Source organism: Callospermophilus lateralis, chromosome 7, assembly GCF_048772815.1.
Source record: "Callospermophilus lateralis isolate mCalLat2 chromosome 7, mCalLat2.hap1, whole genome shotgun sequence".
NCBI classification, from domain to species: domain Eukaryota; kingdom Metazoa; phylum Chordata; class Mammalia; order Rodentia; family Sciuridae; genus Callospermophilus; species Callospermophilus lateralis.
The window spans coordinates 20,721,621-20,739,039 of NC_135311.1; the positions used below are offsets into that span (position 1 = coordinate 20,721,621).

A 17,419-nucleotide genomic window follows, 5' to 3' on the forward strand; every position below is an offset into this window, starting at 1 on the left:
TAGACTGCATTCCTCAGTACATCCCTTCCTTTCTCCTTCTTGACTCCCTTCTTGTATTCTATTAGTCTCCTTTTATTTTTGTGAGATCTCCTCTTTTATTTCTTTTTTTTTTCTCTCTCTCTCCCTAGCTTCTACATATGAGAGAAAACATTTGACCTTTGACTTTCTAAGTCTGGCTTATTTTGCTTCTTACAGTGTTATCCAGTTTCATCCATTTGACAGTGATTTGAATATTCTTTGGTCCTAATATTTTTGGGTACCCAAGGACTTTCTGGGGAGTTGACCCTCCTCAGAATCTGAATGATTCCATATGAGCATATTGCTTGGACTTTATTTTTCAGAGATGGACACAAGACAATTTTATTTTATGAGATTGGAGAAGATAGTTGTTGCTGGTTTCTGGGGAAAAAAATCTCCACGCTCTCTTTTTGGAAGCAAAAGAGAAAGTATAGAGCCCATGAATTGTCTGCAGCTATCTTTCAACAACCAAGCACAGTCAATAATATGATGAGAGTTTAAGAAAAGAGAAGGCAGGAAACTTGTTGAGAAGATGAATCATGCCAACCAACAGTCCTCCCACCTCCAATTACACAAGCTAAGCTAACTTGCACTGTGGTGTGGTTGCTTGCATCTTATCACAATCTCACTGACATATCTATAATTTATAATTATTTTAATAATTTCTAGTTAGTTAGAACAAAAATTTTAAAAGCTAAACTACTCAGATAAGAATGCAAAAATGACTGATATCAGCTCATAAAAAGCTGTTCCCTATTTTTTCTTGTATAATCCATAGTTCAATGTTAAAAACTGGATATTTAGGGCTGGAGATGTGGCTTGAGCAGCAACGTGCTCGCCTGGCATGCGTGGGGCACTGGGTTAGGTCCTCAGCACCACATAAAAATAAATAAATAAATAAAATAATAATGTTGTGTCCACCGAAAACTAAAAAATAAATATTTAAAAAAACTGGATATTTATATCCATACATCCCTAAATGCATATGCTGAAATCCTAACCTCCAATTTGATGGTATTAAGAGGTGGGGTTTGGGGAGATGATTAGGCCATGAAGGTGGAGGCTTCGTGAATGGGATTAGTGCCCTTATAAAAGGGATCCCAGAAAGGTCCTTCAACCCCTCTGCCATGTGAGGTTACAGCAGAAGGCACAATCTATGAAATAGGAAGTGGGCCCTCAACAAACACTAAATCTACTGGCACTTTTAGTCTTGGAATTCAAGAACTGTGAAAAATAAAGTTCTGTTGTTTATATGCCAGCTTGTCTATGGAATTCTGTTAAGATAGTCAGAAAAGACAAAGCACTGAAATTTCTGTTTTCTAGTATTTCTATTTCTAGCCAAAATGCAATAAAAGGGACAAATTTACCCTCCATCTGAAACCATCAGAAAATAAGAAATAATAGCAAAATAATAAAATACTGGAAACAACCATTTTTAAGACACTGCACATCAGGCAATGAAAGAATGTGATCCTTGAGAGGTACAAATGAGTGATGTACATACAAGTGGCCCTGCAGAGTGCCCGAAGAGCTTTTGGTAGGCGCAAAAGGAGTGTGAGCAACGTGGGGTCCCTGTGTGGAGGAAGTGGAAAGAAGAGTCTAAGGACACAAAGAGGCTGAAGTTCACTGGCCAGAGCATCGAAGAGAACCTTCCAGAGAGACAAACTTGCAGATTCACCCTCAAGGACTGAGCAAAGTTATCAATGCCAGAGGACAGGTATTTTAAGGAAATTGTGTGAGACTGAACAAAAGAACAATTGAAAAGATCAGAAGAGAGGGAATATCACCCACTGCTCCCACAGAGCAGTAATAGGTCCAGCTTCCTCCAACTAGACTGGAAAGTCATGTAACTCACAGGACATCAGGTAACTTTTTGCCTCAATGATGGAGAATAATTATTCTTGGGCTAGTTGCTGCTCTGATCCTTAAAAACAAAATAAAATCTTAACATAAGACCTGGAAACAACCATTTTTAAGACACTGCACATTAAGCAATGAAAGAATCAAACTTTTTCCAAATACCTTCTCTACATTGCAGAACAATGGTCAACAAGACTTACATTAAAAAAAAAAAAATACTGAACCCAATGAGGTAAAATTCACAAGGAGGACTGGCATCCAATCTAATATTATCAGGCATTTTAAAAATTCAGGAAAATATGATTCATAATGATGAGATTAAGAATTAAAACTGATCCAGAACTGAGAGAAAATTAGAATTAACAAAGATGTTAAAAGTTATTATAATTACATTCCATTTGCTGAAAAACTCAAGGCCAGAAAGTATAGAAAAAACCCAAATCAGACTTCTAGAGATGAAAACTATCATGACCAAGATAAAAATACACTAGGTGATATTAACAAAAGATTCACTGTTGAAGAAAAAATGATTAAGGAACTCAAAGACATAAAATAGAAACTACCCAAAATGAAATAAAAGAAAAAATAGTTTTAGAGACTGAAAAGTACACTAACGGAGTCAGACCCACAGAGTCCTTAAGAGCGGGGAAACTGGGAATTTTTTTTTTTTTTTGCTTGTATAAGAAATATGTCTTTGTTATTTGAGATTCTGGAGTTGTTTACAATGCTGAATAATCTGAGGCTGACGTCTCCTCTTCTCCATACAGCAGTTCATGCATTTGTTTGAGGAAATGAGATGGGAGGCAGCAGACTAGTTTGGAGATGATTGTGGTTTTGCAAGAGAAAAACAAAGAAGAGAAAAATAACAGGATTAGAGGAAGACTGACTTGATAACTCATTATATTCTTTCTTCAAATAAACAGTACTTGCCAACTGTTTCTATGTGGAGACTGAGAGAGAAGACCTAAGGATGTATAAGAAAACTCACAACAGAGGGAGTTGACAAACAATGGCATCCCTTCGGCTAGAAAGCAAAGCATGGTATTGAAGAGTAGAATACCTCAGTACAAATCAGATACGTGCAACACTCCTGGGCATAGACATTGATAGAGTTTTTGATCACATAAAGTCAACTCTTAATAGAAATCATCCCTATACAGTGACAAAAATCATAGAAAATCAAGGAGATTCACTTGGGCAAGGTTCCTACCAAACAGCAGAGAGAGAATGTACTCCCCCAGGTAGCCAAGTAACAGGATGGTGATCCACCATGATGCACTGATGGAAAACAAAGGAGGTAGGGCGTGGTTAAGAGAGTTGCCTGCTACTTAGAAACCAAAGGGTAAAAGGACTGAGGAAAGGCAAGTGGAGTTAGCAATCTTCCTTTTGACTTTCATCTTGTGTTTAAATGCAAATCCTTTTGATACATGTGGATAATTGGGGGAGAAAAAGAAGATGAGGGCTTCTAAAAGCATATAGAGTGAAGGACTTGGAGGATTAAATTGTTTTTCTCAATAGAATTGTCACTTGAGTGATATTTACAAGGATAGGGCAAAATAAAGAAAGACACAATGAAGGTGTGCACATTATTGTGGGGTTGAGAAGGAAGGAAGGGAGGAAGGAAGAAAGGAAGGGAAGGAGGGAGGATCTTTAGTTACTATGGAGCAGAGAGAGGAGAGGGAGGGAGGTCTAGTGCACAACTGCCAGTTCCCTAGGTCCTCCCAACAAGCCCACTAATTTGTATTTGAGTAAGTACAAACTTAATGATCAGTGTGATAGTGTGAAGAGGTGGGGTTTTTATGAAATGATGATGTCATCTGAGATCTCAGATTAGAGACCTTATCAAGGAAGTTTGAAGGAACCCCTAGACCCTTTTTCCTTTCTGCCATGTCAGCTATCAGAGGAGCCATCTTGGAGGGAGAGAGTGTGACCTCAGCAGACACTGAACCTGCTGGCCACTTGATCTTGGATGTCCCAGTCTCCAGATCTATGAGAATTAAATCTCTATTATGTGTAAATTGGTCAGTTTGTGGTATTTTGTTATAGCAACAGGAATAGGCTAAGACAGAGGATTATGTTAATTTTTTCATTCTTAATAATAGACTCTGGCATGAAAGTTAAGTATTGAAAGAATTTCCTCTCTCCTCTTTTCTCAGTAATGATGATAATGAGGAGGACAGAAAGAGGAGAAAGAGAAGGAGGAGCTATATTATGGTTTGGATGTGAGGTGTCCCAAAAGCTCACATAGGAGACAATGCAAGAAGGTTCAGAGGAGAAATGATTGGATTGTGAGAGTCTTAACCCAACAGCGAATTAATCCCTGATGGGATTAACTGACCGTTAACTAGAGGCAGGTGGGGTGTGGCTGGAGGAAGTGGTTAATTGGGGGCAGGGAAGATATTTGAGTAGTAATGACCAAACCTGAACACATCTGATGAAAACTATGAACCCACATCCCCAAGGCATTCACAATTCCCAAGCACAACAAGCATGAAGAAAATTGAACATCTAAAGCAAGGCAGGTCACAAACAAATTGCTTAAAACCATAAATTAAAAAACAAAAATCTTAAAAATAGTCAGAAAAGTTACATAGAGTGGAACAAATATAAGGATGACAGCAATTGTTTGTATGAAGCAAATACAAACAAGATAGTGGAGCAACAGCTTTAAGAAAACAACAACTACAACTGCTCGCCTGAGACTTTCACTGGCATACCCAGGAATGATACCTTTCAAAAATTACAGCAAAATAAAGTATTTTCAAACAAACAAAACTCAAGGAATCGACAATAACAGACATGAAGAATGTTCAAGGAAATCTTCTGACAGAGAAAATGGTGGCATATATACATAATGGAATTTCACTCAGCAATAAAAGAGAATAAAATCCTGGCATTTGCAGGTAAGTGGATGGCGTTGGAGAAGATAATGCTAAGTGAAGTTAGCCAATCCCAAAAAAACAAATGACGAATGTTTTCTCTGATATAAGGAGGCTGACTCATAGTGGGGTAGGGAGGGGGAACATGGGAGAAATAGATGAATTCTAGATAGGGAAGAGGGGAGGGAGGGAAAGGCCGGAGGCAGGGGATTAGCAAGGGTGGTGGAATGTGATGGACATCATTATCCAAAGTACATGTATGAAGACACAAATTGGGTGTCAAACTACTTTATATACAACCAGAGATATGAAATATTGTGGTATATATGTGTAATAAGAATTGTAATGCAGGCTAGGGATGTGGCTCAAGCGGAAGCGCGCTCGCCTGGCATGCGTGCGGCCCGGGTTCGATCCTCAGCACCACATACAAACAAAGATGTTGTGTCCGCCGATAACTAAAAAATAAATATTAAAATTCTCTCTCCCTCTATTTCTTTGGAAAAAAAAAGAATTTTAATGCATTCCACTGTCGTATATTTTTAAAAATAAAATCAATTAAAAAAAAAAAAAGAAAATGGTATCTATCGGGTGGCAATGGGGATGTCTACACAAAACACAACATGGATGGCTACACAAAGCGTGACAGGCCAATACCCTTCATGAACAAAGTTGAGAAACTTTGGTAAATGGGATCGCAGAATCTGTAAAAAGGATAACACATCATGACCAAACAGAGTTTATCTGAGAACTCTAAAGTTGATTTAACTCTCAAAGAATGATTGATTTGATAACTTACCAAATCAATAAAGAAAAACCATGAGTCATCCCAATAATTGTAGAAAAAGTATTTGACTAAATTCAACAGCCATTCCTGATTGGCTCTCAGCCAACTGGGCAAAAAGTGAACCTCCTCAACCTAACAAAGGGCATCTATAAAAGTTCTACAGCTATCACTATACTCAACAGTGAATAGATTCACCCCTTTTCTCCTGAGATCGGGACAAGGCAAGGAGGTCTACTCTCTCACTCTCACCACGTCTATTCAATATTGTACGGGAAATTCTAGTCAGTGCAATAAGGTAAGCAAGAAAAAAAAGGATCAGAATTTCACATGAAAAAATGTAAAGTTATTTATCTGCAGGCAACATGACTATGTAGAAAATCTAACTGAATTTACAAAAATCTCCTGGAACTAATAAGTGGGTTTAGCAAGTTCACAGGTTACTACCAACAAGCAAATGGTAATCAAAATTTTATAAATTCATGATGTTTAATAGCATCAAAAACATGAAAAACAGATAAATCTGGCAAAAGATGGATAAGAAGACCTATTTAGTCAAATGTCACAATGTTGCTGAAAGAAATTTTTTTTGAAAGAAATTTTAAGAAGACTTAAATCTATGAAAAGAGACACTTTATTCATTTTTGAGGACATCCAATATTGTGAAGATATTATTTCTCCCTAAATTGATTTATAGAGTCAACACAATCCCAATCAAAATCCCAATGGACATTTCTTTAGAACTTGGTGAGATGATTCTAAAGTTCACATGGAAAAGCAAAGGACTTACAGTAGCCAAAACAACTTGAAAAAAGAACACCAAAGTTTGAGGACTGACATTGCCTGATTTCAAGACTTTCAAAGGCACAGTCCTCAAGACTATGTGGTATAGACATTTAAAAAGATAAATAGATCAAAGGAACAAAACAGAAAGCCCAGGAATAGATCTGCACATATACAAATAACCCAATTTTGATGAAGTTGCATAATCAATGCACTAAGATACATCTTCATTTCAAGAAATGATTTTAAAAAACCACAATTATATATCCTTATGCAAATAATAATGTTAATAATAATAATTGGATCCTTATTTTATAAAAAATAATGTAAACTAAAATGAATCCCAGGCCTAAACTTAATGTTCTTAACTGCTTTATGTGTGAAAACAACCCAAATTTCCACCAATTTGGGGAATGGATAAACACATAGTGTATACTGACAATTTTAGGGAGCAATAAAAATGAGGCACTAGTAATATATGGAATATGTTATTGAATCTTAAAATAATTATGCCATTCTAGAAAATGAAAACTAACCTGTAGTGACAAAAAGAATAAGAGACTTCCTAGGGACTGAAGGGAGGGGAAGAGATTAGAAGAAAAAGACAGGTGGATTACAAAAGGACTCAAGAAATTTGTGGGCATAGATATATTCATGATCTTGGTTATAGTGATGGTTTCATAGGTGTCTGCTTATGTCAAGACATCAGGTTTTATATTTTAAAAGTGCAATTTACGGTAGGTCAATTTAAAAAAGTAAATTTAAAGGATAAAAAATTCTGATCTTTATTTCTTCCATACATATGTGTTTCTCAAACTAATAAGCTACTTAAAACATTTATTGGCAACCTTTCTCTTGCATAATTATTTTAATTAATTTAAGCAGAATGAATAATTTATAAACTTGCAAATTGAAATTCATCCTTATTCTGTATATCATAATTATTGTTGGGAATGATATTGTTTTAGCCAGCTTTTTTGCTGCTGGGAACAAAAGACCTGACAAGAATAATTATAGGAGGAGAAGTTTATTTTGATGCTTTGTTTGTTTTGGTTTCAGAGGTCTCAGTGTCTGGATGGGCAACTTCATTCCTCAGGGCCCGAGATGAAGCAGGTGGAAGAATATGGCAGAGGAAGCGGCTCAGGACATGGAACCAGGAAGCAAAGAGAGAGAGAGAGAGCTCCCACCAGGTACAAAATATATCCCCCAAAGGCACGGCTGCAGGGACTCACCTCCTCCAGCCATATCCTCCCTGCCTACAATCACCACCCATTAATCCCTATCAGGGGGTTAATGCGCTGATTGGTTTAAGGCTCTCATAAGCCAATTATTTCACTCTGAACTTTTTTGCATTGTCTCACACATGAGCTTTTGGGGGCCACCTCATCTCTAACCCATTACAGATATTATACTAGAGACTGGAATAATATACCAGTCTACACATGTTTGAAAATAATTATTTTTGAAATATATTATGTGAAAATGACAACTTTTTTTTTTTTTGCTTTAATTCCTGAGAAGAAATGTGGAGAGATTGTGTATTACTATAAAACAGCCTAGAAGATGGGGAGTGCTGATCTCCCCTCCTTTAGGGAGCCAGAGAGGTGAGAAGTGAGTGTCCCAGAGACACTGTCCCAGCTCCCTCAAAAGTGAGGAGCCAAGGCCCCATAAGTGCAAAAGGGCCTGATTAATTCCCTGTGCTGATCTGTTCTCTCATCTCTTTGGTGCTGACAATAGGGCTAGGTGAGGATGCTATTACAGGTAAAGCAGCTGTGGCGTGGGACAGGCTGCTGCCCTTCACTTTAGGATTCAGTTTCAGTGTCTTACACTCTGTATTAGTTCCTTACTGCTGCTGTAACAACCTAGCCTCAGTAGTGAGAACAAGACACATGTGTGATGGTACAGGTACGGTGGCTCAAAGTCAATGGGCCAGCCGAGCTGCATTCCTTCTGGAGGACCTTGGGGAGTCCTTGATTTGCCTTTTCTACCACTTGGAGGCTGCCCATGTTCTTTGGCTGGTGGCTTGGCATCATTCCAACCCCTGCTTCCATGCTCACAACTCCTTCTCTCATTTGGACCCTCCTGGCTCTTTCACAAGGACCCTTGAGATGACTGGGCCATGGAGACAATCCAGACCAATCTCTCTATCTCAAGAGCTTTAAGTTAATCATATCTGTAAAGTCTCTTGCCATGTATGATAGCATATTCTCAGGTTCCCAGGATGAGCACCTGGACATTTTAGGGGGAGAAGAGCAGTGTTCTACCGACCTCGCCCTCTGTTTGGACACTTTGATAGGGCCTCTGTCTAAAGTTTTTCCCTGTTCTTTTACTACCATCCCTGAGAAGTCTTCATTTGCTCTCTAGGTCCAGGACAACCTAACACTTATCTTTCCATTTGTCCTAGTGTCTGTCTGTCTGTCTGTCTGTCTCTTCCCTTGTGGTGCTGGGAATTCTAAGGAAGGCTTTGCACATGCTAAGTAAGTACTCTACCTACCATCAACTTACACCCTAGCCTTTTAAATTTTGAGACAGTGTTGCCTCGGCTGGCCTTGAACCTGCCACTCTTCTGTTTCAGCTCCCTGAGTAGCTACAGGTGGCCCCTGTGTCTGGTTTATCTTTTTCTCTGAACCTCAATCCTATGTTCCTTCATTTCCTCCTTCCCTCTCTTCTTTCTTTGCTCCCTCCCTCTCTCTCACCATTCCTCTAGCTCTTCTTATTAAAATATCTGGTTTCCAGCAGGGCACAGTGTCACATACCTGTAATCCCAGGAATTGGGGAGGCTGAGGTAGGAGGATTACAAATTCAAGGCCAGTTTAAGCAACTTAGTGAGACTGTCTCAAAAAAGGCTGGGGATGTGGCTCCGTGGTAAAGAACCCCTGGGTTCAATCCCTAGTACCAAAACAAAAAACAAGCAAATCTAGGTTTCCTTTATTTTCTTGTCCTGGTAATTCTATGTAATCTGCTTTTCCATTTTTATCTGAAGGGGACAGTGCAGGCTGCCCTCCTTAAGCACAGCAGTCTAGGATTATAACAAGCCAGACCAACACCAGTCCAAATCCAGTCTCTGATGCTTAGCAGTTTTGTGGCTTGGACAGCTATTTTGACCTTGCTAAGCAGCCTCAGTTTCCTCATCTGTGAAATGGAAGAAATAACACCCAGTTTGATGAAATGAGATGATGTGGAAGGTGTAATGAGCCAGTGACTGACCCATAGCAAACACTGAAAGCATTAGCTTCTTTCTCTCTCCCTTCCACAGACACAGGAAGGAAGATGATTTGATTCAGGACCCAAAACCAGGACCTCTCCCTGATGAAGCAGTCCCCCATTGTGGGTGGCCACCTGTGGTTGCACAGCAGTTCCTGGCTTGCCTATGTGACGTGAGGTCCCTGAGAGCGCTTGGGCTGGTGGTGACTCCAAACACTAGGGAAGAGACACAGTAGCCCATCTGCTGTGGCCAAATCCCAGCTCTGCCAATACTGGCCATATGACTCTGGATAACATCCTTAACTTCTCTGTGCATCCGTTTGCCCATCTGTTAGATGGAAATACTAAAATCACCAACCTCGGCGGGTGGTCAAGAGGAATACATGAGTTAAATCTGTAAGTACTTTTAAAAAAGCCTAGCACAGGGCTGGGGTTGTGGCTCAGTGGTGGAGTGCATGCCTAGCACGTGTGAAGCACTGGGTTCGATCCTCAGCACCACATAAAAATAAGTAAATAAAATAAAAGTATTGCATTCATTTATTTTTAAAAAGACCTAGCACAAATAACGCTACACATTTATTTAATAAATATTTGCTGAATACTCCCCTTGGCCCCAGGGTGGTTATGAGGAATGCTATGAATAGTTGCTGCCTCTGTTCCAGTAGGTTAAGTGCACCTTAACCTCAGCCTCACTTCTTCTCTCTGTGGGCTTTTGTCTCCCCGGTACCCTCCTTATTGTCCAGCATCTGTCTTCTCAGGCCTAGCTGAGAGGAAAAGCACTCCCCATGGGAGGAATGTATCTGAGGACAAGCACAGTGTGTAGAGGAAGTGGATGGCCATCCATGGTCTACACGGAGGGCGTCCCTGAGGAATTGACATCGGTCAAAACATGGGATCCTGTTGGAAGAACTTTGGGCTCATCTTTAGCCTGGCGCCAACCCTTTCTGCTTGGTTGCTGGTGCTGGGAGGTGGAAGGCTCCTGCGACTACAGTGTTAGCAAGAAAGGAGGGCTTTGGGGTTGCTGCCACACCTGTGCTGAGCTGACCAGAGGAGCACAAGGCCAGCCAGGTGCACTAGGCTCTGGACACGAGCATTTCTGTGCTCTCCTCACCAGCCCCAAAGCTGCCCTGCCTCAGCAGTGGCCCAGCAAAAAGGAGGAAGGAAAGGAATCCAACAAAGAAAGATGCTGTGTCCTGATTTACCCACTGGGGGGAGTATTTTAGCCAGAGAAGGCCCAGAGGAGGCACTCAGTGAGGACATTTGTGCGGTGGAGACAGGCAAGCTAGGACTTGTCCAGAGTCACGCCCATAAGGACCCTCCTGGCAGGGGACCTTGTCACACTCCCTGGAGTACTTGTGCTTAAAGGGAATCTCAAAACAAACTTCCACATTAGAGAGCCAGAAAGGGGCCATACATCAAGAGTCTGATCCTGTTTTTAACACTTGGAAATGTGAGGGCTGAGGAGGGAGGAGAGCTGAGCCTAGCCATGTGGGTGGGCCAGGGCCAGGTCTCCTGACTTCCTGGTCTTGGCTCTTAGTTGCTCAGATAGACACCTTGCACTTAGGCGTGACCTGGGGATGTAGGTTATGAACACGTGTGTTTTATTACAAAATAAAATAGTTCGTATAAGAAAACTAATGTTGGCCTAAGGAAAGGAAAAAGTATCTAGAGGCTCTACTCCTAGAGCTGGTGGGAGGCCTTGGGGCTCAATGGGGGAGGCACCCTGCCCGCACCCTGGGGCGAGCGTCCTAGGCAGCTTACCCTTGGCCTCACTCCTTGTCCTCGGTCAGCTTTCTGCTCCCAACCCTCCTTAGGGATGCTTTCCCCCAGCACCAGGCCACCAGTCACTAACTGGACCTGAGCCTCCCTCAGCTGTTCTTCATATAACTCTACTGGATACAATACTGTGCATGCGCGCACACACATTTTATTTTTGTTTACCATTATCTCTCCTCTAGGATATAAACTCATGAATTCAGGTTTACAATGTGTCTATCCCCTGTACACAGAAGAGTGTCTGTTACTTAGAAGATGCTCCGCAAAATCTGTTTAATTGACAAGTGAACCAAAGGCCACGGCTTCAAATCCCCATTCACTCGTAAAATGCAGTTATCATGAAAATCAAATAATAGATACAAACTCGCTTTGCCACCCGTCAAGAATAAACAAATGAAAGGGACTATGTTAGATGAAGGGATTCTTGATGGTGCCCACGTAGAAACTGTTAGAAAAACCGGGACCCATGTCATATGTTGTGACAACAATTAAGTACTAATGGCACATAAAAATATACACATCTCAGCAGACACACATAAACTAGGAGTGCGTGCCATCCTGGCCTAAGACTGGAAGGAAATAGCTGATTTGCAGAAGTGCAAGATAGACCTAGAAATGAATGAAGCTTTCATTGTTTACCAAAGTTGGCGAGCAATAAGACAAAGAAAAAACAAAAATATCGGAAAATAAAGGGCAGGCAGAAAAGAAGGCTGGTACATAAATTGTAAACCCTGAAAACCTGCTTCTTCCTAAGGGTGGGACATGAATACAGACCCTTCTACCTACCAATGATGGATGTACAGGGAAACCTGATCCCCCGTTCCAGCATGGCAGGGCTACGCAGTCTCAGGGTTGGGCTGCAAGCCCCAAACAGTCCATGATTTAGGGACAAGAACTTTCCACAAGGGGGCTTTCAATCAGAAGCCAGACTCCCATTCTCAACTAACATTTAAAAATTTTTCCCTCTGCCTTGTAGTTTTGTCAATTGTAAGTCAATAGGAAATTCAATGAGCCTGACTTTCAGTGTATCCTGATTTTTCAGCAGCAGAAGAAACACACACACACACACACACACACACACTAAGAAAAGTGAAGCAAATTCTAAATAAAGGTAACCCGATGAGATTGAGACAACTGGGACCCATTCTGGGAAGCTGACCTCAAAAAGACAAGACATACGGTGTTTCACTCAGGAGTCTTTTCCCCCTTAAAAACAAAGCAGAGATCTCAGATGCTTGCCAATGATCTGGAAAGCTAAGCGTGCCTTGGAATGGTTATGTGCCTTGGCTCCGTCTTTAGAAAGTGTAGAGGCCACACTATTGGCAATCACTGAATGCTCTCAAGGCAATCAAGGACGGGTTTCCAAGGCCCTGGCTTCCTGGTCAAGACATTCCCTCCTCTGCCCGACCCAGCATTCGGCTCCTGCCTGCAGCAGAGGGCCCTGCCCGATGGGGAGAGGCCGCTGGGCTTTTACTTTCCTTCCAGCCTCTGCAGAGGATACAGTGACTGATTTTCCAACCCAAGGAAGACAAAAACTTGGCCAGAATTGTAAGGATCAGGCTCCTCCAAGGAGTGAGAGGATATGACTGGACCACGATTAGACCTAAAGAGATTGTGGAGAAGTCACTTAAGAAAAGAGGTGTCTGCAGGGGGCTTGCCCAAGAGAGAGAGGTGAAGCAACAGGAGCCCCAGACTTTGAGGAAGAGTTGAATTCTCAGGCTGGTTGTGGAGTTTTGCAATCTCGGACAAGCTGCTGATCTCTCTGGAGCTCCATCAGTTCATCTGTAAAATGAGCATGAGTCACTTCTGCCCCCAACCACTTGCTGAATTTAAGGAAAGAGTGGGCAGGAAAGAGTCCAGAAACAGTTAACATTGGAGACTGACAAATCGTCATAATAAGGAGTGTTCTACCCCCTGCAGTGAGAATGCAGTATAACAGCTGCTATTTTTGAGTCTGTACTTGGTGCCACGTTTTTCCATCTACTGTGTTCCAAACCTTCTAGTTAAAATTCTCCCCACTTTACACAGGGGGATCTGAGAAGCCGAGAGGGTGAGCGTTCCTCCAAAGTCCATCAACTATTAAAAGGCAAAGCAGGGATTTGAACTCTGATGTGTCCAGCTCTGAGAATCTCTAGACCAGAGGGGCAAAATGGTGCATTGAGAGTTAACTTAAAACAAAAGAAGTTGATAGCAGAAAATTAAGAGAGTTTCTGAGGGAGACTGCTAAAGCTTTGTTTTATTTAATTTTGAAATGAGGAAGGTTCTCCTGGCATTGGCAGGACTCAGCAGTAGGGGAGGGTAGGAGGGAAGGAGCTGAGGCCCCAAACAGGTGCAGAGCCTCTGGAGCCCTGTGCGTGCAGGGCTGGTGGGAAGGGTGTCCCTGTGTCCCTGGCCTAGGGCCTGAGAAGGCCAAGTGAGCACAGTCAGGGCTGGATTTCCAAGAAGAGTTGCAAAAACAGGTATGGAATGTGATTCCACCTCTGGGCTCTGCTTGGTTCCCGTGTTACAGTGAGAGTTGTAGCGCAGCCAGGAAAGGACAGGTTGCATCCTCCTCCAGTGGAACTCAGCAAGGCGATGACGGACGTGAGTGGCATTTTCATTTTGCATATCCATTTTCTTATTGGCACCATCATCACTTATTTCTCTCTCTTTTTTTAAAAAATTCCTCCCTCTCTAGTTTCTTTCTCTTCTTTGACTTTTCAAGCCTCCTTATTTCCCACGTGCAATTCCTTCCTTCTCTCCTGCCCACTGCCTCTCCACTATGCTGACACACTGTATCAGTGAATCCCTCAACTGTGTCCTATCTAACTTTTTTATTCATTGCATGATTTATTTTTAGCTTGAAACAACTGCATCCTAAAAATGGAGCTCCTAATGAGACAAGGGGTGGGCAGAGCTATGTAAGGTATCTGGGGCTTGGCCTCCCAGCCTCCCTGCCTGGCTCTTATTTTATGCGCATGTGTGCAAGAGTCTTGGCTCTTTGTCCTGAGCCCAAGATTACACAGCTCCTGGGACCCAAGGAGGTCAGGAGAGATCACCTTCTCTCTGCTCCCTACTTGGCTCACCAAAGCCTTCAAGAGTCTTCCATCCTTTCTCCTGCACACAATATTTTGGGGAAGCAGAAACAAAACTCTTCCCAATGAAGAGAACTCACCTGCTTGTTGTGGGGGTCTATCTACTGTCCTCCTGCAGGGCAGAAGAGGGGCTTAACTTCCCCACCTATGATGGCAAGGACCGAGTGGTGAGCCTTTCTGAGAAGAATTTCAAGCAGATTTTGAAGAAATATGACCTGCTCTGCCTCTACTACCACGAGCCAGTGTCTTCAGATAAGGTGGCGCAGAAACAGTTCCAACTGAAGGAGATTGTGCTGGAGGTGAGTCAACAGGGTGGGCGGAACACCCTGATGTAAACTGGGTGGGGGCGTCTATCCAGGACTTGGGATGTGGGATCGAGGGATACTGAAGTCTGTTGCATTTTTTTTTTTGTATCCTATAAAGTGAAGATGTTCTTGCTGCAAAGCAGGGCGGGGGTGGGGGTGTGAACAAGGAGGGATGGGTCTAAACTCTCAAAGTGGAGGGGACTGAGCATGTGGCACAACACTGGTCTGATCTAAAGTTTTCAAATCTTGGTTCTCTTATTCTTGTTATCTCATCCACTGTTCTTCCAAAAGAATGTTCAAACTATTATTAAAACTGTTGGCTGAAAAATTTGGGGGCTGCTTGTAGGTTTCATTCGGCGTTCCAATTCCCTACTCTTTGCTCCCTCAAGTCTCCCCTAGATCCTGCAGAAAGAAGACTCATTCGACCTTGCCTGTCTTCCCGGGTCAGATGGAGAATGTCACTAAATGGTTTTTCTCTCTGATTCGTTTTTAGGCAGCACTGCAGAGTGTGGATGTGTGAGCTTCATGTTCATTAATGGGGACTTGTTTCTTTCTCAGAAAGTTCTTGGTATGAGCTTAGGGAAGATGCTGAAGTCACTTCTTATTTTATCTACATTACGTGGCCTGCTGGTAACCTGGCACTGGGGCCACTTCCAAACCTTTGCCAGGACCCTAACAACTGTCCTGCAGCACCCCCTGCAGAGCTAAAGACTTTTACCCTTTAAGAGCACCCAGTCTGCCAGGCATCCTAGAAGAGACCAAGTGTCCCCCCAGTCCCCAGTCTGTTGAAAGAGCTATTTGATAATTCTGCAGTTGATTAGCCAGTGCAGTCAGAGAGCTCAGGTTAATCAAATACCTTGATTAACAGAATTAGCACAGAGAACCCATGTGGGCTTAAATTAAAAAAAAAAAAAAAGTTACTGACTATCATAAAATTCAGCAAAACTACCCTAAATGCATCCAAATAACTTGGAAGATTTATAAAGCCCTTCAGAATCCTAAGTGTCTCCTGGTCATCAGAGAGCGCTGGTGTTTTAAAAATATCACCACTACCATCACTACCATTGCATTTTCCCTCAGGCTTTACTCCGGGGGCTGAATGTGCAAGTTCAGTTCTCACTTTGGTTTGCAAGGGAAGAGGAAGCAGGGCTGGTGATTAGGTCCTTTGTACTACAGAAATGGGAAAATCACAGGCTGGAAAAGAACAGGACAGGGATGGTGGCTGCTGCTGGGCCCATGAAATCAGCACTTACACTGTCACCTCCACCTCTAACTGCTATGCTCAATTACTGAGAGGCATTTTTATGAAAAAGTTAACTGAAGGCATAAGGATTCTACTGTATATGCTCATCACTGTCCCGTTAGCCTAGACCTGGAAACGAATGCCTATAGGTGGCCACACAAGCCATGGCACGCATTTCTGATTCCCCATCATATTAAATTGTATGCATGTACACATACACGTGTGTATGACTATATGTGTAGTTCCCTATCATGTTAAATTAAACATATGTATATGTGTGTGTGTGCATGTGTGTGTGCATGTGTGTGAGTGTGTATGTGTGTGTATACCCCAAGTATGTACCTCCCCAACGATTTAAATTCTGGGCCCCCATCCTTCCAGACACCTATGATCCAAAAGTACGTCTTCCTGCATAGGTACCAGGCCTGGGAGAGACAGATGAAGGGATCTTCAGCACAGGAGCTAGTCTGATATTTCTTAGGCTCCTAGAGCAGTAATAGGGCATGATAAGGGAACTTGTTGCCAGAGCTCTGGATTTAAGTTCTGGCTTTGCCTCTGTTAGGTACATGACATAGGGAAGGTTACTTAATTTCTTGGAGCCTCATTTTCTTATTGGTAAATATGGAAAAAATAATAACTCTTATACAGGCCTAGGGGAAGGTTAATAATAATTAACATTTATGGACTGCTTGCTGTGTGTAGGGACTGTTCAAAGCACTTTGTATGCATTAACTGATTTAATCTTTACAGTAAATGTATGAAATGAACACAGTTACTGTCCCCTTCTGCCGATAGGAAAATGGAGGCATAGCTTCCATTTTCCAATTGCCCAATGTCACCCAGCTAGTGCACATAAAGGTAGGCTTACTCCAGGAGTCCATGAGACAAAGTGCAAGCAGCTGCTGGACACCCCACAGCCAGCCATCTGCCTTAAACAGAGTTGCTCAGCTCACCTGCATCGCCTTAAGAAGCACGTAGCCCTGATCCTGGCTCATGCAAAAGCCCAAAGCAGGGGCGTGGCCCTACTCCCTTGCAATGGTGGGGGAGGACATGCCTTCCTGGAGGTACCTGTCAGTTCTCAGTTCTGGTTTTCAGAATCTAGGACAAAAATGGCTCCAGAAATCCCCCTGGTGAAATGATAGGGTGGATATGAATGAGCCTTTAAGTTTTCTTCTTGGTCAAAGCATCTCTTGTCTTCTAAATTCTCTAAACCCCAGATTTACACTATGCAAGATATTCTTCCAGCTCCAGAGTGGGGGCTGTTCAGCATGTGGAGGGACAACAGGAGGCCCCAGCTCCCTGTCCACAAGGCAGTGTGGTGTTGGCTGTGGCAAGGCCACCAAAGAACAGAGGGGGACTTGTTTCCTCCCAGTGGTGTAGGAAGGTCACGTCCCATGAGGTTATTGTAACCTGGTGTGACTTAGTACATAACACACACACACACACACACACACACACACACACACACACACCTGAAACATGAGTTTCATGGGACA

At 42.3% G+C, this 17,419-nt stretch overlaps 1 protein-coding gene across 1 annotated transcript in view; it reads left to right on the forward strand.

The window, feature by feature from the left end:
- The first annotated feature begins 14,371 nt into the window (after positions 1 to 14,371).
- The window catches only part of Casq2 (calsequestrin 2), a 62,786-nt gene continuing 59,738 nt past the window's right edge, over positions 14,372 to 17,419 (forward strand). The window contains exon 1 of the mRNA XM_076861731.1: positions 14,372 to 14,674. Within this exon, the coding sequence (XP_076717846.1) occupies positions 14,441 to 14,674 (234 nt within the window). The 5' untranslated portion in view covers positions 14,372 to 14,440. The remainder of the gene's footprint in view (positions 14,675 to 17,419) is intronic.